This window comes from Cervus canadensis, chromosome 20 (assembly GCF_019320065.1).
Source record: "Cervus canadensis isolate Bull #8, Minnesota chromosome 20, ASM1932006v1, whole genome shotgun sequence".
Classification (NCBI taxonomy): domain Eukaryota; kingdom Metazoa; phylum Chordata; class Mammalia; order Artiodactyla; family Cervidae; genus Cervus; species Cervus canadensis.
The window spans coordinates 58475196-58500960 of NC_057405.1; the positions used below are offsets into that span (position 1 = coordinate 58475196).

Sequence of the window (25765 nt, forward strand, 5' to 3'; positions counted from 1 at the left end):
GGGTAGGGGGTGCTGCTTGCTTATCCTAAGGGCTTTTTATTTTATTATGGTGTTATTGGAGAAGAGTCTTGAGAGTCCTGTGGACTGCAAGGAGATTCAACCAGTCCATCCTAAAGAAGATCAGTCCTGAGTGTTCACTGGAAGGACGGATGTTGAAGCCGAAACTCCAATACTTTGACCACCTGATATGAAGAACTGACTCATTTGAAAAGACCCTGATGCTGGGAAAGATTGAGGGCAAGGGGAAAAGGGGACGACAGAGGATGAGAGGTTGGATGGCATCACCGACTCAATGGAGATAAGTTTGAGTGAACTCCAGGAGTTCGTGATGGACAGGGAGGCCTGGTGTGCTGCGGTCCATGCGGTCATGAAGAGTCAGACACGACTGGGCGACTGAACTGAACACTGACTTGTAACATTATAAAAATTTCATGTGTTCAACACTGTATTTAGACTTCTATATCCACTATAGCATGTTCACCACCAAAAATTTAGTATCTATCTGTTGTCATAGTTGAGCCCCTTTACTCATTTTGCCCAGGGCTTTTTACCCCACACTAGACTTCCAGAAAGACTGCTAGTGTTTCTGGAAAAAAAGAGTATTTCCCTGTCTGGGCCCATCTCTTTGATATCAAAATTGTTTTATGAGCCTTCTTAGACCAATCTGTCTATTGTCTTCTGGGCTCTACCAGGAAATCATCAACATGCCTTTCACTCCTGGTTCTGGGCTTCCAGCTCCTGGTCCAATCTACCAACCAGAGCCGACCACCTCCACCAGTGATTCCAGGCTCCAAGTTCATTCTGCCCTGCCCTTGCTTGTCAGGGTTCTCACAGCAGTGAGCTGAGCGACCCCAGCTTCTCCCTCTATTCAGTCACCTCACTCTAGTTCCCAGGAGGGTGTTTCTACTCCCACGTCTTCTCTGAAAAGCCTCCTTGTTGCTGCATACCTTGTCCCTGTCCTTGAAATATCTAAGTCACAGTAGGAAGGGTCATTTTTTCATGAATCACACTGTTCATGCACTCATTTTAGCATGCTAGAAAGTTAATCACCTTTACCTGGAAAAAGAGAAATTTCATATGGTTCAATCTGTTAATAATAAATGTCATCAACAGGAAAATAAATAAATTAGCCATAATCTATTAATACTCTGGCATAATACTCTGGAAGTGAGAATGAATGAGCCAGAGCTGTCATAGATAAAATTCACAAATATACTGTTGAAGAAAAAAGCATGCTGCAGAGGAATACATATAGTATATCATGAGCACAAAGTTTGAAAGCTAGGCACAGCAATGCTCTATATTTCTTAGGGATTTATACACACACACACAGATGCACACACATTGTCATATGCTATGGTAGTATCATTTCTTAAATGGAAAGAATTTCCAGAATAATCTTTTTAAAAAGACGAAAAATGCATAGTAGCTTTCAGTAATATTAGTGAGTAAGGACATGGGCTGTGGAGTCAGACAGACCTGGATTCAAATCTATGCTGTTACTCCTTACCGCTATGAGACATGGGCAAGTCATAATTTCTCTGAACCTCGGCTCCTTCCTCTGCAAAATGGAGATAATGCCAGTTCCTGCTTCATCCTATTGTTAGGAGGATTAAATGAGATGAAGAATGTAACCACTTACGATAGTACCTGGCACAACAACAGATGGCTGGTGGGAGGATGGGGTAGAAATGATAGTAATACTAATACTTTCTCTAAAATACATAAAATTTTAACTCTTAGTTATCTGTAAAGGGGATTTATCTAAATGATTTACTTCTTAAGCAATCTAGATAGCTAATATTTTATCTTAATAGACTTATTATACCAAGAACTGGGAGTAGAAAGGTAAGACACAGTGTCTATCCTCCAGCAGAGGTATTGTCAGTGATGCCTGTCAGGGCACCATTTGTGTTTAACAAAGATGCTACAGTCACCAAAAACTTAAAATAGAAGTGGAAGTATAAATAAATGCTTCCAACTCACTTGCCCTGCCTTAAGCAAGAATGCTTCAAAGTAAAGTGCCATTGGGGAATTTTGATTTATGATGTAGTTTTTACAAGTTGCATGACTTCAAATAGCATCCTGTAAGTTCCCGAGCAGTAGATGGGGAGCCATTTGACAGGTTTGTCATTTGCTTTTTCTCATTCTTCAGAAAACTCCATGGATGCACTGTCTTCACTTACATAAGCCTTTGTATCTATGCTTTTGAACACTTGCCTTTGTTAGTTAAAAATAACCCGGATTGTTCACAGTTCTTTTTTTGTTCTGGTGTGTCTTTAAATGCAGCTGCATGCAGTTTCACAGCAAACAATTTAATTGTGAGCTTAAAGAACTCACTTCCAAAGTTAAAATTTGGAAATGGTGCATTTTGTGTAACTCATGTTTAAGATGGAAAAACGCTGGTTATTAATTTTTACTTTTTATTAGTGCCAGAAATGGACTTTATACAAATTTCCTTTTTGTTGATAAAGGAACAAAAAAAAGAGAGAGAGAGATTAGACCGGCCAATCTCTTCTGGTAAAGTGGTAGGTAATTTGGATCTACCTCCTTGTTGAGGGCAATTAGAAAGTTGGACAAAATATTAATAGTAAAGATATATGCTTGAAACTACTTGGGAGATAAGAAGATAGTACAAGAACTACCAGGTCAAGATCTGGGGAAATTTGATGGCCCAGTTACTTTCTCTTGGATGAGTTTAATGATTCCTGATGGAGTTATTGAGAAAAATAAGCAGTTCTTCTGATACCCTCATGGTGCTAGGAGGATAGGAACTGGAGTCTGGAACCAGCCACAGAGGAAGGCCAGGTGAACCTCCTCACTTTAGGTTAGGATCCTCAGGGGCTGTGCCCTAGGAATAAGGTCAAATCAATAGACAGTCTCTGTAAGGGCCACAATTCAACTCTGAAATATCTCCATTCCTAAAATTGGACTGAAGAAATCCTATACTGATTGCTGGACCAGAAAATAGCAAAAGCAAATACTCTCTGAAAGAAGGTATCATTTTTTAAAAAGTCTCCACATTATTCCTATAATCACAAATGACTAGGTATATGAGACAACAGAAATAAAACTTATAGAAAAAATATATATTAGAAATAGGGAATACTTATCCTGATTTATTCCAGATACTGGAATTATCATACACAGACTATAAAAGAACTTTCCTTATTATTTTCAAGGAAACAGAAGACAAGATTAAAAGTTCTGACAGAAAACTGGAAACACTAAAAAAAAAAAAAAGGAAATTCTAGAAATGATAAATACATAACAGAAATCAGGAATTTATTCAATGGGTATAACAGCAGATAGACATAGATTAAGTGAATTACAAAGAAGGTCAAATAAAATATCCAAATTAAACACAAGGAATGAAAAATGGGAAGCAAAGATTAAGAGACAAAGAGGAGACACTGAGACAATCTGACATGTAGGTAACTGGAGTTCCAAGAGGAAAAGAAAGAGAATAGGCCAGAAGAACCAGGAGAACTTTTTAAAGAAATGATGACTAAGGATGTTCCAAAAGTGATGACAGATATCAAGCCACAGATTCAAGAAGCCCTTCTGGATTCCAAGGAAGATAAATTAAAAAAAAAAAAAAAAAAATTCATAATATCACCACAGAGTCTAAAAACATTAAGAAGACAATAAAGATATTATGAGCAACTTTACGTCAATAAATTAAATAATTTAGATAAAAAGGACACAACTGAAAATCTCAGTATCTATTAAAGAAGTTACAGCTCTTAAAATAAGCCAACCCACAAAGAAAACTCTAAGCACATTTATGGTTTCATTGGTGAAATTTATCAAACATGAAAAAAAGAAAGTACCAATCTTAAACAAATTCTTTCAGAAAATAGAGGAAGAAACACTTTCATAGCCCAGCATAACACACACATGAAAATCTGACAAAGGCATTCCAAAAAAAAGAAAACTATTAACCCTCCTGGAGAGAGCTTGCAACAACCTTTAATAAACACTAGCAAATCAAATCTAACAATACCTAAAAAAGAAAATGATCAACCAAAGGCTTATTCTAGTAAGGTTGATTTAATGTTTGGAAATGAATCAGTGCAATGCATCAGATTAATAAAAGAAAGGAGAAAAATCATCAGTTCAACAAAAAGCATCCAACAAAATGCAACTCCAAATCAAGATTAAAAACTCTCAGCAAATTTGGACTGGATAAGAACTTCCCTCAGTCTGATAAAAGGCACCTACAAAAACCTGGTTGTCATACTTAATGGTAGCATCAAACTTAATTGATGCTTTACCACTGAAGACTGGATCAAAGCTAGGATGTCTGCTCTTAGCAATCCTCTCTAACACTGTACTGGAAGTCCTAGCCAGGGTAACAGAATGAGAAAAAGAAATGAGAGGCTTACATATCAGAAAAGAAGCACACTATTTCTAGTCACAAATAATATGATTGCTTACATAGAAATTTCTATGGATTCTACAAAACTAATAGAACTGGTAAGTGAGTTTGGAGAACCTGAAGGCCACAAAGCAAACAGACAAAAATAACTGTACTCTCATATATTAATATCAAACTATAAAGTAAAATTAAAAAAATTAAATACTGTCAAAAATATGCTACTTTCAATATAAATTTAACAGAAAACATGTAAAACCTCTACACTGAAAACTACAAAATAATGCCAAGAATTAAGAGATACTGACAAGGCTCACTACTGAGCCACAGGAGGAATCAATACTGTTGTCAATTCTGAGCTATAGATTCAAAGCAATTCTAAATTTTCAGGAAAAAATTTTTATACAAACTGACAAGTTTATGCTTAAATTCACACAGGAATATAAAGGACCTAGAATGTATAAAACAATCCTGAAAAAGAACAAATTGTGGAGGGTTTACAGTACCTGACTCCAAGAATTACAAAAAGTACCAGTAATCAAAGCTGTGTGGCACTGGCAGAGGACACACAATTAAACCAATAAAATAGTACAGAGCCTAGAAACAGAGCCCCCCCACACCCCCATACACATTCAATTTGTTTGACAAAGGCAAGAAAGCAATCTGTGCATAGTTGGCTATGGCCCCAGCTGCTATTCTTCTAGATCTACTGTCATGTTCTTGCAAAGGCCAAGCTTACCTATCACTAACGACCTTTCACTTACCTTCTGCCAACGATTCAGCACAGTGCGGTTAGTAATACTGGCCACTTCCTCTAACAATGTCACTTTGGTGTAAGGAATCCCCGTAGGCCTGGCCAAAACTTGCTTAGAACAGCACTGCAGTTCAAGATACTTTTCAACCAATCATCCTTTGCCCTCCTTTCCTTTTACCAACCAAAGGCTCTCCACATCCTTTCTCTGGCCTCTCTCCCCTTTCTCCTTCATAGGCAGTCTTAACAAATATCTAGTACATCTACTCCTTTCTTGGCATACATATCTCAGAGGATCCTAAACTAACATAGGTGATGATGGGACTGAACTAAGAACACAAGTGGCAGGATGGAGTTGTTGACTGGCTTATTCATTACCTGGTAGGCAAAGAGGAATGCCATTCTAGTGGTACATGGGGCATGGATAGTCCCTGGCACAGGATAGTGGCCAAACTGCTAAAGATTTTACCAGTGGTGACCTGAGAAAACCATTGGTGGGTTTTGCTGGGGAGGTGATCGCACTTGCCTGTGTAATGATTCAGGCATCTCAATGAACTGGGGAGAACAACATCTAAAGACAGTGGGATTGGTTGGTTACTGTCAAGCTGCTATGGTACTCTACAGAGGAAGGATGAGAAACTGAGAGCTGTTAATAAGCCATTAAAATCTATGGGTATGATATTAGTTTGGTAGTTTACAAAAAGGCCCTTATTTCTAACTGTGGAAGAGCAGATACAACTGAGTGGCTGACTGAAGATCTGTTCATTAGAGTCACAGAGTTCTAAAGACATTTAAATGCTCAGATGGAGGTCTGCTATACTAAGGTCAAGAAAATCTGCATGAGGGCATGTGAACAGAATGGCCAAGGTGGCAAAAATGAAGCCCATGATATAGGCTTCCACTTAACCAAGGCCAATAAAGCCATTTCTGCCTCTGAATGTCCAATGTGTTAGCAGCCAATCTAATTCTAAAATTTATATAGAAATACAAAAGGCCAAGAATAGTAAAGATTATCTTAAATAAAAACAATAAGGTAGAAGGGCTTGATTTCTTGGATATCAACACTTTTTATAATAACCATTACAAAAAGCTGTGATATTGGTGTAAGGATAGACCAGTAGAAAAGAATAAAGTCTATAAATAGACTCAAGTATTTGCATCTATCATTATATATCATCTGTCATCATTGTATGGTCATATCATACATCAATATAAATACCTGTGTATATTTATTTTTTGTCTGTGTTTATGTATTTTTAATAAATTGTACCTGTAAAGCAATGGGGAGATGACAGTCTTTTCAATAAATGGTGTGCTAAAACTTCATTCTGTATTTTTATAAAAACTAAATGATACTTAACCTCCTATGGCTCACAGAGATCAATTTCTAGATGGATTATAGATCAAACTATGAAAGGTAAAATAACAAAGCCTCTAGAAAACAACACAGGAAAATCATACAACCTTGGCATACAGAAATATTTCTTAACCAGGGCATAAAAAGCACTAACCATAAAGAGATTGATAAAATGAACTACATTAAATTAGTAACTTATTTTCAAAGAGCACCCTTAAATTGAGAAGACAAGCCACAGAGAAGAAGATATGACTAATAAAAACATGGAAAGATACTCAACTTCATTAATAAGAAAAAGAAAACTTAAACCATTACAAGACACTGCCACAAACCCACTAGAATAGCTAAAATTAAACAGAGTAATACCTGAAGCTGGCAAGGATAAAGAGCAACAGGAATTCTCAGATTGCTGGTAGGCGTATGGATTGGTACAACTTCTTTGGGAAATTGTATGGCATTACTGGGCTTCCCGAATAGCTCAGCTGGTAAAGAATCTGCCTGCAGTGCAGGAGACCCCAGTTCGATTTCTGGGTCAGGAAGATCTGCTGGAAAAGGGATAGGCTACCCATTCCAGTGTTCATGGGCTTCCCATGTGACTCGGTAAAGAATCCACCTGCAATGTAGGAGACCTGGGTTCAATTCCTGGGTTGGGAAGATCCCCTGGAGAAGGGAAAAGCTACCCACTCCAGTATTCTGGCCTGGAGAATTCCATGGACCGTATAGTCCATGGGGTTGCAAAGAGTCAGACACTAATGAGCGATTTTGACTTTCACTTTCATGGCGTTACTACTAAAGCTGAAGATATGCATATCCTATGAATTAGCAATTCCACTCCCAGGTATTTACTTAACATAAATGCCTGCACATGAACAAGAAACATATGTAAAAATGTTCACAACAGTATTACTTCTAAAAGCTTCAAAGTGAAAGTCGCTCAGTCGTATCTGACTCTTTGTGATCCCCATGGACTACAGCCCACCAGGCTTCTCTGTCCATGGTATTCTTCAAGCAAGAATACTGGAGTGGGTTGCCATTCCCTTCTCCAGGGGATCTTCCTGATCCAGGGTTCAAACCCAGCTCTCCTACATTGCAGGCAGCTCTCCCACATTGCAAGCCTAAGACATAAAAGCTTCAAATTGTAAACTAAAATATCCATCAACAGTAGAGTAGATAAATTGTGGTCTATTTATACCATGGATCACCACTAGCAATGAAAATAAAGCAGTTTACATATAGTAAAACAGCTGAATTTCACAAATAAAAATTTACGTAGGAGAAGCCATACTAAAAAAGCACATACTAAACATTCCATTCACATGGTTTAAAATATAGGCAAAATTAACACCCTTAGGTGGTGTAAGTCTATACAGAAGCAAGGAAGTGATTACCATAAATTAGGACTGGAGTGGAGGGAAGGGGTGATAATTAGGAAGGTCATGAGAGAAGCTTTCTGGAGTACCAACACTATTCTGTTTCTTGACCTGGATGGTGGTTACATTGGTATTCACACTGTAGTAAGATTACTGAGCTGAAAATTTTATGCACTTTTCTATATGCATGTTTTGCAATAAAAAAGATCAAACAAACAAACAAAAGGAATGGTCTTGTCTTTGACATCAAGATGAAAGGTTTAGTATTTGCTTAGTATGCCCTTGAGTTATTTTATTGACAACTTTAAGTAATTCAATTGAATTATTCAGATTTTTTTTTACTGAGACCCTATGCCAGACATTTCTGAGATGGTTGGTTAAGGGTAAAAAAAAAAAAAAACGTTTATTGCCGAAGAGTTGCAGAAAATTAACCAATCCAGCAATCAAACCTAAAAATATGGCTTCATTTTAATATGCTCCAAAAAACAAAATTAATAGAATCACACATAGTATTATACTTATTTTTTTAAGTGAGTGTCTTCAAAAGAAAATGGATTCCTGCCAACAAAGTAAATAAGGCAGAAGAGGTAACAGAGACATGAAAGGGACAGATAAAAAAGTCTAATTCCCCAAAGCTTCCCTCCTTGCTGCTGCTTTGTTTTGAATTACAAACCTTCATGGCAGAATTATCTTTGACAGAATCCTGGGAAGAAGATTTCTAGATCTGAAAGATAACAGGGTAGCTGCGCATGTTAAAATGGGAATAGAGCAGAGATTCTGCAGGTGTAACAGGATAGAAAGAAGCAACTGCATAATAAGCTGAGGTAGAAAGAAAATCAAGTATTGCCTTAGTAGTGCCTAGTAATGCCTTAAAGATTCATCTGCATGATCTGACAATCCAGGAGAGCCTAGTGGAGGGTACTTAATGAGAAAAGGAGCTCAAACTAGCATTATGATACTCTGGAAGAGAAGAATTTCAACTGGAAGTTTAATCATGGGATTAAGATACAAAGGAGATAGGTCAACCTTCCCTAGAGATACAACTCTTCCATCTCACAATACAGTCAAACCCAACTCTGAATAAATCTAGCTGTCTCTTTCTGACAACTGTCTTCCAATTGCTGGGGGGGAAAATCACATATTGCAGACTAGAGCCACTGTAAATTCACGGGCACCAATCTCAACCATGTTTTAAATGTTGTATGACAATTTCCTATTTCCCTGGAAAGTTCTCTCTCCCATTTTTCACAATGACTACTTCAAACCTTCTCTACTTTTCTTAACACTGCTCCCCTCTCACCCTGAGCAGTGTTGTTACCTACTTTAAAGAGAAAACAGATGCCATTAGAAGGAAACCAAATTTTTTTGGCAATAGATCTTCAAATCCTTTTACATTCATCCTTTTCTCCTTCCTGCAGGCAAGGTTTCCTTTTAAAATGTAAGATAAATCCTTTCCTCCAACCATGCTAGTAATCCTTTCCCTGTCTTATGTCCCAAACTGCATTACTTATCATCCCAAACAGGCTCTTCCTCTTAATGGTCCTTATATCAGTAGACCAGGACCCTGGAAACTATCCTTGACTCCTTCCTCTCAAATTACCAAATCCAGTGTATTCCACATCCTATATGTCTCCTGAATTTATCTCATTATCTGCCTCCTCTGTCACCATCATCCCCAATTATTACCTGTCATCGACTGTACCTGCCTGACTGGTCTCTTGACTTCCAAGTGTATTTCTAACTCACATACCACTTTGCAGTTGCCAATTATCTTTTCCAAATGCTATTCTGATGTCAATCAGTTCAGTCGTTCAGTCGTGTCTAACTCTTTGCGACCCCATGGACTGCAGCACGCCAGGCTTTCCTGCTCTTGCTAACCTCTCTAATTTATTTCTATTTATTCCACTCCTTCATGTCTTGCACCAAGCATTTCCAGACAAGCATGCACCCATTTCCTTTGCCTGGGAGACTGTCCACTCTCACCAACATTCACCTGCCTAGGCCACCTCAAACTGTAAATATCATTTCCTTTTAAAGGCCCTTCCTGACTTCCCAGACTAGGTTTGGTCTCTGTGCTATGAGCCTCCCTAATATAACATTCATTGTTCTTTGTTAATTCAACTTTATGCTCAGAAAGTAGGGCTCTGTCTATTCACTATTGTTCCACAATACTCAGCAGAGTAACTTCAGGCATCAAAAACTTTTGTTGAATAAACAGAAATATAATAAATGTAAAAAGAAAAATAAAAAGAAAAGCAAACCATCTAGCCATTAATGATAGATGTACTCTTATCTGGTTTGGTCTAGATTAAAAGTTGCCATAGATTTTTTTTTTTTTAGCTTTCCTGGTGGCTCAGATGGTAAAGAATCTGCCCGTAATGCAGAAGACCCAGGTTTGATCCCTGAGTCTGGAAGATCTCCTGGAGGATAGCATGGCAATCCACTCCAGTTTTCTTACCTAGAGAATCCCATGGACAGAGGAGCCTCATGGGCTACATTAGTCCACAGGGTTGCAAAGAGTCGGACATGACTGAGTGACTAAGACACACACACAGATTTTTTTTTAAGTTAAACGTGTAACATTCATGGCTTTCATAGGTAAGAATGAACTAGACACTTTTAAGTAATACTGGAAGCTGTTACAACAGAAGACAGATTGTGATTTGATGACTCCTGTGTCTTTGATATTGTTTCCAGGCCAGAAAGGTGTAATTTTATGACTCTGGGAGACATCAATAGCCTTTATCAAAAGAGTAGTATTGAAACAGCTAGCCTAAAGGCAGGATAGATAAATTACAAATTTTTCAAGAAGTCTTTGAGTATTGCACACTTACACAAGAAACATATTTACACAGACTATAAGGTCTTCAAAATCATTATTACTAAACAAATTTATTATAGGAAAAAGAAGTATAAACATCCCGAGAAAAATGACTTCAATACATGGTCAGAGGGTTTAAATTTTTTTTCCTAAAGAAAAAGAGTCAGGGCAGCTGGCCTTACAATAATGAGAAAAAGGTATTGATAACTAGTCTGCAAAAAAAAAAGTGCCTGAAATGTTCATTCAAGGCTGGTATTCATTCTTTATTCAGAGCCTGGTTGTCAGGCTTGAAAGGCAACAGAGATTACTGATGCATTCTACAGCCAAGTCATGGAGAACATAAATAAATTTGTTCTTCGTACAGCAATGAATAAAGGGAGGAAAAGACTCATTCTTTGTATCACAAGGGCTCTATGCCTTCTGCTTGGCTTTAGTAAGACGACTTCTGTTAACTACAGTCATATGACACACTTTAGAAATATAGTAATTTGATATTTCATTTTCATTAGTTCAATGCAGCAAAGCCGCCTTTCAATTCTGATATTGCATGATTAACATCTTGCATAGTTTTATTTGCATTTTTTAAAGTAGGTAACACAGTGATCATGAATTCCAAAAGGAATTTATGGAACTATTTAGGAGCATTAAGTAATTTACCCTTGTTTCAGTTTAGAGACGTTAGTTAAAAAAAATCTGAGGCCAAGATGAAGATAGTAGAGTGAAAAACAAACTTAAAAAAAAAAAACCAGTAGCAGTATGTTTACTAAAGTCAAAGTCAAAGCTACATTTTGAAAGTCATTCATGAGAATTCCCATTAAATGAAAACACTTGATCAATTTTGCTCTCTGCCTTAACAAATTACTTCAGGAATATTAATAACTTTCACCTTTTGGCCAAAAGAGTTGATTCTGTGCTTTCCATTTCTTAAATTACACACATACACACACACATACAGAGTTTTTATGAAGCTAGGACTAGTTCTGTGTCAATTCTGTTACTGAGATTAGTGGGGGAAATTTTTTTATGTAGGCATGCTGTCTAAGAAGATATGATTTTAAGAGCCTCAGTGGACAGAACAAAAAAGGAGATACTTCTGAACCCATTTGTAAGAAGAGATACTGTGAGTTGCCTTTTAACACAAGGCCCCTGCAGTCTTGTGAGTAACCTATTTGGCAAGCTTGAATAGTTGATAACTGTGATGCAAAATGGCTTAAGAATCACTTGAAGACAGTCTATAAGAGAATTAAGAGAAACTGAAAAGGAATATGAACTGTAGTTATTGAGATCGAGAGTTGGTGAAAATAGAGATGTGGGATTGCTATTGAAGAAAGGGTAGGGCTTTTTAAAAGTGGAAATAAAGGGTAGAGTTTCAAATTTTACAGAATCGAACTGAAATGAACATTTTTCCTATCTTTGCTATGAGCCCACGACTGCAGCCTATCGGGCTTCTCTGTCCATGAGATTTCCCAAGTAAGAATACAGGAGTGGGTTGCCATTTCTTTCTCCAGGGAATCTTCCCAGGCCAAGGATGGAACCCAGATCAACTGCATCTCCTACTGGGCAGGTGGATTCTTTACCACTGAGCCACACATATTTATAACATGGAAGTGCTTCAGAAGTCATCTCATCTGCTCAGACTATAAATTATGAAAAGTAGTAGTTATAGCTTACAGATCAGCAGCTTACAGATAAATATCCCTTACTTAGAAACAGTTATAGACCCACTTCCTTTCTTTTCACAATGACTAAATTTCATTCAAAATTCCACTGCTGCTAAGTATTTTCTTCCTCTTCTTCTGTTCCACCATTATTGGGAAGGGGAAGGAACAGTGTTACCAAAAAAAGCCAGAGGGACTGACAGTTTCAAGGAGGCAGAGTATATGCAGAATATAAAGATCAAATAAATTAAGGACTGAAGAGTGTTTATTGGATTTGGTAATATGGAGGTAAATGGGTGACTTCAACCATAACAAGTGAAGCCACTTATTTCTCCATGATATATTAATTCATTTTTTTTCTAACTCTAAGGTTATGCATGACCTTGTGGAATAGTAACATAATTCAGTAAGAAAAAAAAAAAGGTCATTACCCAGTAACTTTGATTCTTCTTAGGGTATTAAAATTAACTACTCAATGATTTGCTCCAAAAGTCTCTAGTCTGAAAGGTTATTTTGATTTTAAAACAAACACTACATGTATGGCCTCTTCAGTCTGTGAGTACTTTCTGATCTTCTAGGAATGTTCTGAAAAACAAAAGAAAAATTATCATAAACTATTTATGACACATACTGCCAGGCTTTACAACAGATCTACTTCTATTATTAAGTATGGGATTGACATGTACACACTGCTATATTTAAAACAGATAACCAAAAAGGACCTATTGTATAGCACAGAGAATGCTGCTCAATATTCTGTAATAATCTAAATGGGAAAAGAATTTGAAAAAGATTAGGTAACATGTGTATGTATAACTGAATCACTTTGCTGTACACTTGGAACTAACATAACATTGCTGATCAACTATTCTTCAATATAAACTTAAAGAAAAAAAATCTTCAACCATTTCCTTTTATATCACCCTTAACTTCACCAACACCAGTATCATTTCCTTTTCACTTACCTGGCCACAACTGAGCTTTACAAAAACTACTACTGGCTACTACCTTTTGACTATAAGCACATCTGTAAAGACAAACTTTAAACTGTGGCATATTTTCTTGAGTTAAATTCAACACTATATAGGTTTGTAAGGTTGGAAAGAAACCTCAAATGGCTATCTAATCTCTTGTTCTAGGTCCAGGCAAATCTACTCAAGAAAGCAAAGCAAATGTTTTTTTTTAAATTAAAGCCATCAAGAATTGTTTTTTATTTCCTTACTGTACTGCTAACAGGAAGACTTAGTTCATCTTTCCTCTTCGACAGGGATTAGAGATCATTAGTTAACTGCCTAGATAACCCTCAAGGTAGCAAGTTACCAACAACCTCATGTATCAGCTACCTATTGCCACAATGCTATGTGAAATAATCCACTTCAAAAATTAGGTATAAGACAATAAACATTTATTTTTACTCATGAACAGTTCTGGGCTGGGCTAATTTTAGCTATGCTTGCTCATCTGTCTACAGTCAGCCAGCAGGTGAGCTTGCAACTGGCTGGTCTAAGTTGGCGTCATTGGGGATAGCTCTCTGCATGAGGTTTCTGAACTTCTAGCAGGTCATGCTGAACTTCTTTCACTACATTTGGCCAAAACAAGCTTCAGGGACACTCAGGTTCAAAGCGGTGAGAACAGAACCCATTTCTTAATGGGAGAAACCAGGTAAGAGGGACCCCTCTACTGATGCGATAGAGGCAAGGATAAAGATTCCAGTCATTTTCACAGTCAAATTACCAAAATGTCATTTAGTCTTTTCTTCATACTAAATCTGATATGGATGCTGTTTCTCCTCCATCCCTGAATCTGGACTGTGTAAATATTAACAACTAATTTTATCATTGCAAAGTGTAATTTCAAGAATGCTATTGAACTGAAGTCAAGATGTGCTAAAATTAAAGAGCAAGTTGAGAGTTTAATTAATGAGCATAAGGAGTTGAAAAATATTGATTTTTTTGACTTTAGGAAAAATGACATAAAAGCTACCTTAAGGAAATTAAACAGCATAAGTAGCTTTTAAATTTTCCATTGACTGTTTAGAGCTTATATTATTTGATAAACCATCAGAAAGTTTTATTCAAAGAGGAAACACCCATGAACCTTTAAAATGAACCATTTATTAAAGCAGACTGTTATTCTTAACAGTTATGTAAGTTACATGGTTTATGTCAGTGTATTTCACATGGAAATTTTTTAAACTCTTATCAGCAAGCAAAATTGTATCACACAATATATAAGTAGGAAGGGGATACTGCTAAACATTCAAATAAGGCAAGTATTTTAAAACAATAAAACAATAATTAAAAAAATTCAAGCATTCCTTTAAGAGAATTCAATACTACAAGCTAAATGTACTTTCTGAGTGTATTCATACAATCAAGGCAGTGTTTCTTCTTTTAAAACACCAGGAAATGGGATAAGGCTCATTAATAGATACAGCTGCCCGCAAGATTTTTAATCTCAGTTGCTTTCTTTAAATTAAAATTCACAAAGTGCACAATTAAGATATATCAAAAAACTGAATCTGCTACTCTAACAACAGCTGTCCATGCTTAATACTTAGTGGTTTATTTGACCAAATGATGTCTTTTCAGGGAAAAATAAAAAAGATAAGCCACTGTAAAACATTTAGTTTGAAATGTATGCTAATATTTTTCTTAAAAATCAAAAATTATGGAGGAAAAGGGTTATTTACCTTAAGGAAAAGAAAGCAAAACACTGGAATGACCAAACATTTTCAAAGAACAAGCACCACAAAGGACATTTGCATTCAGTTTTGTAATATTTATCAATGCATTTTTTCTTACTCCAACCAATCTACTTCATCAAATTCTGAATCATCTTCTGAATCACTGTATTCCACAGCAATACGACGGGACAGGATGGTGGCAACATCATTTTCAATGCGTTCATGTTTAGCTTCCTGTTCACGCTGCTCTTCGACTTTTCGCAGCTGAATACCTGATAGAGTAAATTCAAACGTTCATTGTAAACCAAAACACTAGATATTATTATTATTAGATATATTATATATTGCTATTATTACTAGATATTATATTATTAGACATTATTAATCTAATAAAATCAAGTACATATAAGAAATACTAACAGGAAAGTAAAAAGCAAGATCTATTAAAAACGATTTGAATGAATCATATTTAGAGAGACATTAATTCTTTTATTATATTATTATCTGTGATAGTATTTGATGAAATTTACTACATATCCCAGAGGATGTCTATAGCTTATTTAGCCATAACGGTATATTGTGCTTCCCTACTCATCATCACCTGAAGTTAACCAGGTGATACATTTTTTTCGTTTGACCTCTATGGTCAAATAATTAAACATTGTTGAGCATATTTTCTGTGGCTTTATTCTCCCCAGTACTTGAGAGAAAGGCACTATTATTCATTCTATACTGTTAGTGCCTGGCATATAGTATAACAAGTCATTCCTTTGTTATTAAGGTAGGAACCTAAATCCTTTCAAGGTACTAGTAAAGCAAGTGTCACTTATACACCAAATGGACAGCCTTAACACGGAAGAAAATACCATTTTTAAAGTAGTTAATATACATATTAAGTATAATACAAATTTTAACTAAATTTTCCATAACATTTAAGTCTGATATTTTAAATTTCCCATTCATTACATAAACATTTTAAGAATCCCTACTAAGTATGAAGATAAAATAACTAATGTGATAAACTTTCTTGAAAATTACTTAAAATATAAACTGACCACAGCTCTACTTTCTAAAGGCTATTTGTGCAAAAAACATGATCATCTAAAATTTTACAAATAAAGAAAACATTACTGTCTCAAATATTCAGAAAGGTTCTTAACGCTACTATTACAATGCTTTTAAAGAAAAAAGAGAAAATTACCTTTTCGTATTGCTTCCAGAAGTACACTTCTGGCGTCACTGATTACTGGTAGGGTTGATGGATGACGCTTTGGCTCAGAAGCAGGTGTAACTTGTGAAGGAGGAGATGGAGGCATTAATGGAACATGGGGACCTGGGGCAGTAGATGGAGTTGGATGTAGCCCAGAGGGAGGATGAGCAAGAGCTGCAACTGTGACAGGTGATGATGGTCGAATGCCAGGTGGAGGCAAAGGAGGCGGTGGTGGGGGTGGAGGCAGCCCTTGGACTTCTCCTTGTGGGAGTGGATGAACTGGTACAGTCTCGCATACTGGGGCAGCTCTAGCTACTGGTGGAGAGGGCTGTACTAGAGGAGGTGCAATTGGAGGAGGAGCTGGATGAAGAACTCCAGGGGCAATCTGAAGAGGAGCTGGAGGTGGTGGTACTGCTGGAGCTTGCAAAGCAGTGGTTGGAGGTGGAGGTGGGGGTGGCACTGGTGGGGGAGGAGTTGAAGTCATCGAAGCTCTTAATGAAGACGTTGACAAGGCAGATGGAAGAGGTGGTGGAGGAGGTGGGGGGGTGGGGCTCACAAACACAGCTGTCCTGCCTGTAGCTGGTGACTGAGGACGATTTTCTATCAAACCTGTAGCAGAACTGAAATGAAAGAGAGATCCTAGCAAGTTATTTAAACAGAAAAGACTAACCACACAAAATATAAATGGCGACCAGTAATTATATCAAGGTAGATGCATTAATATGTTCCTATAAAAATTAAAAATTCTTCATCAATATTTAGAATGAAATGAAAACCAAAAGTACACTAATAAGAAAATTAATACATGGTGCTGTGATTTCTAATATTCTAAATGGACTGCTCACACAACTTTCATATCTATAAGCATTTTATACTTTGATAAATAAAATGCTCAATTTTATACTGTAATATGAGTCTTCATAATGGCTCAATATCTATCATACTACAACATTTTGTAGTATGCTATATGTATGCTACAAATTTGCAGCAATACTTGTGGCCCAAACAATACTGTATTCATATTGAAGCTATTAAGACTCATCATATGTCATTTCAGTTAAATCAATGACAACTAATTACAAACCACAAAGGAAATTGACATCCCTCTTCCTTCCTAAGGATGGAACGAACATCAAATGAGTCAGTGATATAAGCTTGATTTTTTTTTTAACTGAAAATTGTAAAGCTGATTTCTAATTCTCTATTAAAAAATTGTAATGTGGATAACACTGGACAAAATTAAACTTCAAAAAGCTTTACTAAAAGATTATTATGAGCAATTGCTTATTCTCTCCCAAATTCTTAAAGAGTTATTTCCCCAACATCAAATCAACATTTATAATTAAATCTTTGATTCCCATTTCTTTGTCCTTAACCACATACCAAAAATTCTTATTTTTATTAATATATTGCACATCATGTGCTTGAGAACAAAGCCATAATAAAACAAAACACATCTATCTTTAAATGATCATTAGCTAAATTTTCCCAAGAGAATGTGTGAGCTCTTATCAGAGACTGGCAAATTACATCCCACGGGCCAAATCTTAACTAATCCCTGTTTTTGTAAATAAAACTTTGTTGAAACACAAACATATTCATAGGTTTATGTATAGTCCATGGCTTCTTCCATTCATCAATGTCAGAGTTGAGCAGTTGTGACAGTAGACATATTTCCTAAGGTCAAAAATATTTACTACAAGGGCCTTAAAGGAAAAGGCTACCAACACCTGTGATAAACACATCATGTGCTTGTTCTGACATACCTGATACAGGTGGGTATGGGTTTCGCATCTCCTGCTCCATGCATTGGTGGAGGTGGAGGAGGTTCATGTGGTCTGACTAAAACCCTTTCCTCAGCTCTAGTCAGGAGCTCACTCATCTGACTAAATGGCAAGGCAGAAAGTGAGTAAGATCCATCCATATGATCCACATATGTCTGAGGTCTAGAAAAAAATAATAAATTAGTGTATCTTTCTTGAATTATTGCTGAAGTAAAGTGTTTTACATGAGATATTTAAGGTTTATCCTTTGAATGCCAACATTTTAACTACTTTTAGGAAACTTCTTTCAGAAATTTATCCTGCTTTTAAAACACAGAATGCTGCTCATAATGCAACCTTTCCTTGCTGATTCAAGCTATTATGATGACTTTCAGTTATTTTATTACATTACAATATAATACTAACAGCTCACAAAGGTGAAAAGTGTTACATTCATAATCTGATAAACAAGAAAATAGTTAACTTTTAGGCAAATCGTGTTCAAAGCTATCTGCTTTAGTTTTTTTCCTTTATAATAAGATGCTAATGACAAAAATCTAGAATATGAAAATTTTATACACCAGAATATCCTGTTGCTCTTTTAAACCTAAATGACTTCCAAATGTCTTGTGCCCAAGGGAGATAGGTCTCAATGATACTAGTAGCACAGAGATCCCTAACTACATTGTTTTTGTCTTTTTCATGTTTTTAAAGATGTTAGAGTACTCAGGGAAGAAGGCAATGGCAACCCACTCCAGTACTCTCGCCTTGAAAATCCCAAGGATGGAGGAGCCTGGTAGGCTGCAGTCCATGGGGTCGCTAAGAGTCGGACACGACTGAGCAACTTCACTTTCACTTTTCCTTTCATGCATTGGAGAAGGAAATGGCAACCCACTCCAATGTTCTTGCCTGGAGAATCCCAGGGATGGGGGAGCCTGCTGGGCTGCCGTCTATGGGGTAACACAGAGTCAGACACGACTGAAGCGACTTAGCAGCAGCAGAGTACTCAGAAAATAGCTGAGTAACGTAACATGTGACTCAAAACAGATTTAAGCAAAATTTTAGATACTTTGAGCATGTGACGATTTCTAAATGTTTACTGACTATAGTGCACACTGCAGACAAAGTTGGATTTAAAAGATGTGTATAAAGCAAGTTAGAAGTGATTATATTTACACTATTGGGTCAGCAATATCTCAATTACTTAACAGTGATTAGAAACAGATGTTTGTCTATCAATTGTTAATTTAAAAAATCAATTCTTTCAGCCTCTTTCTTTCAGTACTATATATAGACAGTATCATGTATATTACTCCTAAAATAGAACAAGATAATTTACATTTATGACCCAATCATTTACAGGTATTATTCAAAAGAAAGTCTCAAGTGCTTTTCCATTGAAAAAAATCAATAACTATAAGATATATAATAATAACTGAAATCAACTGTACACAAATTTCTTCACAAAGAGATACTAGTATAATGTTTGTTAGGGTCGCATGTTAGTTAGATAGGGCCCCTGGTTACTGAGAAAGGAGAAGGACCTATTGTCTATTTCTGCAAAAGGGGATGAGTGATTTTGTTTGAAAGTCCTGATATATCTGAGGTAGAAAATGTGACCCGGAAAGGAAATGAGGGGAAAGAAAAAGAACAAAATACAACCCCTTCTCAACTCCTATTTTATACATAGTGAATCAATAATACGTCAAAAAAAATCCAGACCGCCATTACTGTTATGAAATTTTAACAGACTCGGCCTGAACTACTGAGAAGGAACTGAGACTTCATATGAAAGTTAAAATAAAGCTGAAGATCATCTGCTTCAACCACTTCTTTCTACAGATGACAAAACTGAAATCCAGGTACAAAAATGACCTGCCCAAGATCAGACTTCAGTAGGCTCACAATGGTTAGGGTTTCAAAATCATCTCAATACTTATAGAACAGCGTCTATCAATTCAACAGTTCAGGACCTAAGCCTTAGACATATAGATACTAGAAATAAAGCCAGTGTTTTATCATTAATTTTGTTAAAAAACAAACAAAAGAAAAGAAACCTTGTTTCAAAATGAGAGGCTGGGCCATTAGCAACTTCAATATGCTTATGTAAGAGATTAGCATCATCTTCAGCCAGCTCTGGACCTTGGGCCAGCTTCTGCCATTCTCTCCGCCTGTCATGAGGTGCTCTTGGCACTTTTTCTGGTTCATGAGGACGATCTAGATTTTTCTGCTATAACAGATGTATTGAAACAAAGCCAAATGCTGAAGTTCTATGTTTTTAAAGAGAGGTTAAGACAATCAAAACAGAATTCTAACATCAATATTGAAAAAGCAACTCATCATAGTATAGTAAAAGTAACAACAGAATAACTCATCATAGTATAGTAAAAACAACAACAGAGACAGTTCATTTGTGCATTCACAGTTAAATGTTAGGAGTTTGCTTGTAATCCCATTTTCTAATGTTTTTTTAACCTCTACTTGGAATTGATGTATCAGATAAAAACAGTATATCTGAGGAATAAAACTTGAGGTCAGAAAGTCCTTTCAGATGAAAAAAAATTCATCAACTCTGCTCCCTCATCTATTAGTTTTTGGTATAATGAGTGAAATTTCTACCATTAATTTTTCCAGCCCAAACTGGAAACTAGTACTAAGGTTATGTGACCTGAGAAGTGACTAATTAGCTAGCCAATACATTAGAAAAAAAATCCAATTACCCAATTAAACCATAATAACAACTGTGTCACTCAACAGAAAATAGGGTATTTGAAAAATAAAACAGAAAGTGACTCAAACTGTGGGAGAACAAGTATAGAAACGAAAGGTACAAAAAAGTCAAATGCCAAAGGGTCAAGCAGGTAACATATTTGAATGGTAAGAGTTAGGTATAAGATGAGGCCTGCAGGGAACTAGATGCGCATGACCATCTAAGGGATTTCAGTTCAAAAATTTAAAAACCACTGTGTTTGTCAAACAGAACTGCTTGCAAGCGTAGCCTGGGCTACCAGTCACCAGTTTGCAAACTCTGGCCAGAACACTGGTACACTGTCTAGTGCAGAAAATAGTAACTTGCAGGCATTATGGGGCAGTGCAGGGAAAGCAGAAGTAGCTACAGGAGAAACAGAGGGATGATAAAGACAAACTTTGCCACCTTCATAATTCTGCCTAAATCCAACTGTGCTTCTTTCTTTTATATTTCTAGTTATCATTAATATGGAATAAAACAGATCCAAGTGAATTTCATCAGAAAACAGAAAATGACAATACAGCAGACAGATAACAGGAATTTAGTGAAAATGTTATAATCTTTTCAGGGCATTTAGGATATGCTCTGTGGTAAGAGAATATTAACTAATCTACTTTACCAATATCTGTACAATGTTCCTTTCATTCTTTTTCAGTAGAATGCCTTTCTCTTCCCTGGTCCACTTAATTCTTATTTGTTCTTTAAGATTCATTACAAGCTTTGTTGAAGTGTTAATCAGGCCCACCCTGTCTAGAGCGGGTGCTATTTTGTGCTACTCAAACTCTCCGTGCATACCTCTGTTAGGGTACTTATCACACCATATTTGCACCCCACTGGACTGTGATCTTTCTGTGTGGTTACTATATGGACCAAATAAAATAAAACTGTCAAAGTATAGAATTAATAAAATTCCACATATGCAACAAAACACAAATACATGAAAACTAACTTCAATTTTCTGAATTTCTTGTAATACCTTCTGCTTCCTCTTTTCCTTCCTCTTATCCTCTGTATCCTGTAACATTTTTTCTTTCCAAAGATCAAAGAAATATGAAGGATTGGTATAAAACTTCAAACCTTCTTTACCATCATCTCTGAAATATAAAATATCAATGAAAATACACATTAGTAAGACTTAGGCAATCAGAATAGAAATTATTTTACTAAAATTGTTTCTTCTTACATTAACAAAATATAGCATGTGTAAAAATACTGGCAAAGTAAATCAGAATATGCACCAATAGAACATTTCTCACAAATCAGACAGGAAACTAAGGAAAATGGAAAACCAGAAGTTTTGCAGAGTTTGTGTTAATAAAGTACAACTGGACAATTTTCATCCTTAACTTCTACTGAATACAAAATTTTCTATAAGTCCTATGGGAAATTTCAATAATTACAAATGATTCTGCCAAAGATCAAAGCCTGAAAGGATAACAGAATAGAGAAATTATACAGGGTTTCTGCCAATACTCTTACTATCATCTTATCAAACAGAAAAAAAAGTCACCAAATAGTCATTCTAATAGTAATAGCTATATCCAATTACTTGCATACTGACATAGTTTCAAATAAGTATCTGAATACCATTTCATTTAGGATGTGTTGTGCCTCTTAAATTCCTCATTTAACAATTTATGTGAAAGACTCAAAGAAAGGCTGAATAACTCTAGATTTTTTTTAAATGGCCAAAAAAAACAGATACTATATATTCATTACACAGAAATATGATGCATACAGATCAAGAGTAGATAAGAACAAGAAAAAATGATATTTATTTTATTAATGTGAGATTTTGAACTCTCTTTGTTTTCCATCAAATTAGAAATTGAAAAGACGTAATAACAACTCCTTGTACCTTTAGAGTAGTATCTGCCATTGGCTTTTCTTAAAAATATTTGTCAAAACAACTCCTTTGATTTGTATGCCAGAATCCTGGGAGCTCACTAGTGAATAAAGCAAAGGTTTTCTAAAGGTGTTGTCTACGGAGGGGTCTCTGCATTGGTCAGGAATCCAGTGAAATAAAAAAGTGTTTGGGGATTTAGCATTTAAAGTTAGACCTCTTTGAACTTGAAGTCTGAGATAAGTAACCAGCCTTATTTATTAGCCTACTGACCTGTAAGGAGTGAGTATATTGAGAGGAGGAGGCTGTTCACAAACATCATATGTCTCTTGTAATGGAATAGGCAAAGTCTTGCGGTCGAAAAGCTGCTGATCTTGAATTGTAGAACTTCGGAAGGCTTTTCTCATTGTTATATCTTGCAAAGATACTAAAACAAAAATCCAACATGTATCATTTTATTTTACTAACGTGATTTAACTAACATAAGGACAAATTCATACACTGTATTTGTTTAGAAGTCAAAAGGCTGTGACTGTAGTGGCTTATGAATCAGGAACCACATTTTTAAAATAAATGCTCTTATCATTATATCACAAATAATTTTGTGCTTTATTTTCCCAATTAGATGGACTTTAATGCAACCTCTGATTTCTAAGGCTCAGAAAGCTCTAATGACACCTGAAGCACATTTTACATTTTCCATCAAAACATCTTTTTCTTTTCTCTACTTACCATATTATCCCTCATCAACCTACATTTTCCTCTTTTTTTCCTATAATCTTTATTCCATCCCCCTTTATTACTTTTATTTAGCTTATACCATTAACACTGAAGGAACTGCTTTGCTGTTAGTAGTATTCTGGGCTAAACACAGTATTGCCCTCTATGCTATAAAGATTATAAATACTGTAACATGGACTATAAAGTTAAAATAAATCTACTGTAAAGAAAATTAAATTTTCAAGTACTGGGCAATCTGTATTATTGCCTGTTTCACTTTTCTTTTATTTTGTACTATAAAGATCTCTAATTAACTACAAGTTCTTAAGGACTGAAGCTGTCTTATACATTAGTACTTCTAGTAAGTAACACAATTTATTACTTATAGTACCTCTAGTAAGTAATACATATGAGGATTTAAAATTACTTCATTTACTCATCTTCTTTTGGACTGTGCAGCATGTTTAAATAAAAATGTGTCAAAATACTAGATTCTTAACTCTTAGAGTGACTTCTTGATATTAAAAAATTAGGTGACTTTATATTGAAATATACATATTTGCATATGATTTTTAGTATGATGCTTTATGCCATAAAAAGGTCAGTACTAAATAATCATAACGAGTCCTAAATTATTTTCCTCCCTAAAATAGTATCTCTTTCATCCTCACAAATAAAATACACTCAACACAAATGTTTGGATCTATGAAGTAAGTGAAGCAATAAGGCTGGCTGTGCAATAGCCACAATATGACTGCATCCCCAGCAATTCCACTGCTACCTGACTTGTAACACACTTAAAAACAACAAAATAAAATTCAAAGAAGGAAAACAAATTTTTCCACTATCACTAAAGAGTAGTATGAGAGATATTTAATGAGTACAAACTATAGTGGTAGATGTTTTCACTAATTTTTACTTAACCTTTATAATAACTTAATGAGATAGGAATTATTATGCCATTTGTAAACATATAAAAATAGAAAATATTACATAACTGGGCCAAGATAAATTGGTTAATAAACAGTAGAGCTAGAACAGAAAATGCAGATTTGTCTGCCTTTGAGGCTAATCTCTTTGCCACAATACCGTATACTGTTCCTCTGGCTCATGTCAGAAGTGGCCTCTGTTTTCTGCAATCAAAATGAACCAATTCTTGCCACTATCCTATCCCACTTATTAACCATTAAATATAAAACCTAGTGTTTAATCTCCCAAAACTTTCTTAGTAAAGAATATAAAGAACATGTAAAGTAATAAGCATTTTTCATTCTTCAGTTCCTCTTAATTATCATTTCTCATTTGTTAACAGACCAATGTGACAAAGCCCCTTGCAGCTGCCAACAGTGACATATTACTTAGTGTTATATAACACAGCAAGTCAGCAAAATGTTTGTAAACATATTGAACTAAATATAATTGTACAGATCTTTGTTTAAAACTCAGTGTTTTACCCATTCTAAATTATTATGATAGTTCTATTACTATTTAATGGTAATTAAAAAACCCAAAATACTGACGTTACATTCTGTAATTTATTATTCTACTCACAATGTTATTTTATTTGAACTGTAATGGAGTTAAAAAATCTAGGTTAAATAACTTTGAAAATTCCTCTATCCAACATCCCCAAGACAATTTCAAATTAAGTAGTTCAACTTTAAGATTCTGAATTCTTCCCCAAAGCTCCATATAATTTTGAAGGAAACCAAATAATTCTGATAGTTGTAGGCACATTAAGAATTTTTTTAAACACTTAAAACTATCTTAAGTTATTTACTAGTACCTATATTTTCATTTTCAACTTAATGGGAATGCTAAAGTATCTTAAAATTTAACAGTATTTTGAAACAATGTTAATTTTTATTTCTGTTACATAAAAGAGCTGCTTGTGTATATTTTAGATGACTTACATATTTAATTACATATTTAACTTACATATTTAAATCATTTAAAAAAGAAATTTTGAATACAAATTATATATTTGAAAGTATGGCCATAAATTTTTTTTAAATATTAGCAGTGATTTTTACTTCACAAATTTCATGATGTGTAACTGATATACACAAACAAGTTTCAAAGGATACCACCAAGAAAAAAATCACCACAGAATGAAAGAAAATCTTTCTAAATCATAAGATTTGGGACTTGGATGCAGAATATGTATGTACAGAATTTGCATAACTCAACAATAAAAGGAAAAATAATCCAAATTAAAAATAGGAGAAGGATCTGAAAAGTTTTCCAAGGAAGATACACAAATGGCCAGTAAATCATTTAAACCCTGTTTTCTTAAAAAAATCAGATCACTATTTTTTTATTATTATTTTTTTACATTAAGTTTGAGTAAACTCTGGGAGTTGGTGATGGACAGGGAAGCCTGGGGTGCTGCGATTCATGGGGTCGCAGAGTCGGACATGACTGAGTGACTGAACTGAACTGTGAATTACATTTGACTG

At 35.4% G+C, this 25765-nt stretch overlaps 1 protein-coding gene across 4 annotated transcripts in view; it reads right to left on the bottom strand.

Annotated features, from left to right (window-relative positions):
- Nucleotides 1–14429: 14429 nt before the first annotated feature.
- WASF1 (WASP family member 1) overlaps nucleotides 14430–25765 on the bottom strand; it is a 69727-nt gene continuing 58391 nt past the window's right edge. The window contains exons 4-9 of one of the 4 annotated variants that reach the window (XM_043439156.1): nucleotides 22860–23013; nucleotides 21693–21837; nucleotides 20052–20221; nucleotides 17998–18177; nucleotides 16223–16851; nucleotides 14430–15293 (exon numbers count right to left, since the gene is read on the bottom strand). In XM_043439156.1, the coding sequence (XP_043295091.1) occupies nucleotides 15136–15293; nucleotides 16223–16851; nucleotides 17998–18177; nucleotides 20052–20221; nucleotides 21693–21837; nucleotides 22860–23013 (1436 nt within the window). In that variant the 3' untranslated portion in view covers nucleotides 14430–15135. Of the gene's footprint in view, nucleotides 15294–16222; nucleotides 16852–17997; nucleotides 18178–20051; nucleotides 20225–21692; nucleotides 21838–22859; nucleotides 23014–25765 lie in introns of all 4 variants that reach the window. The other 3 variants (XM_043439155.1, XM_043439158.1, XM_043439157.1) reach the window with 3 other exon arrangements.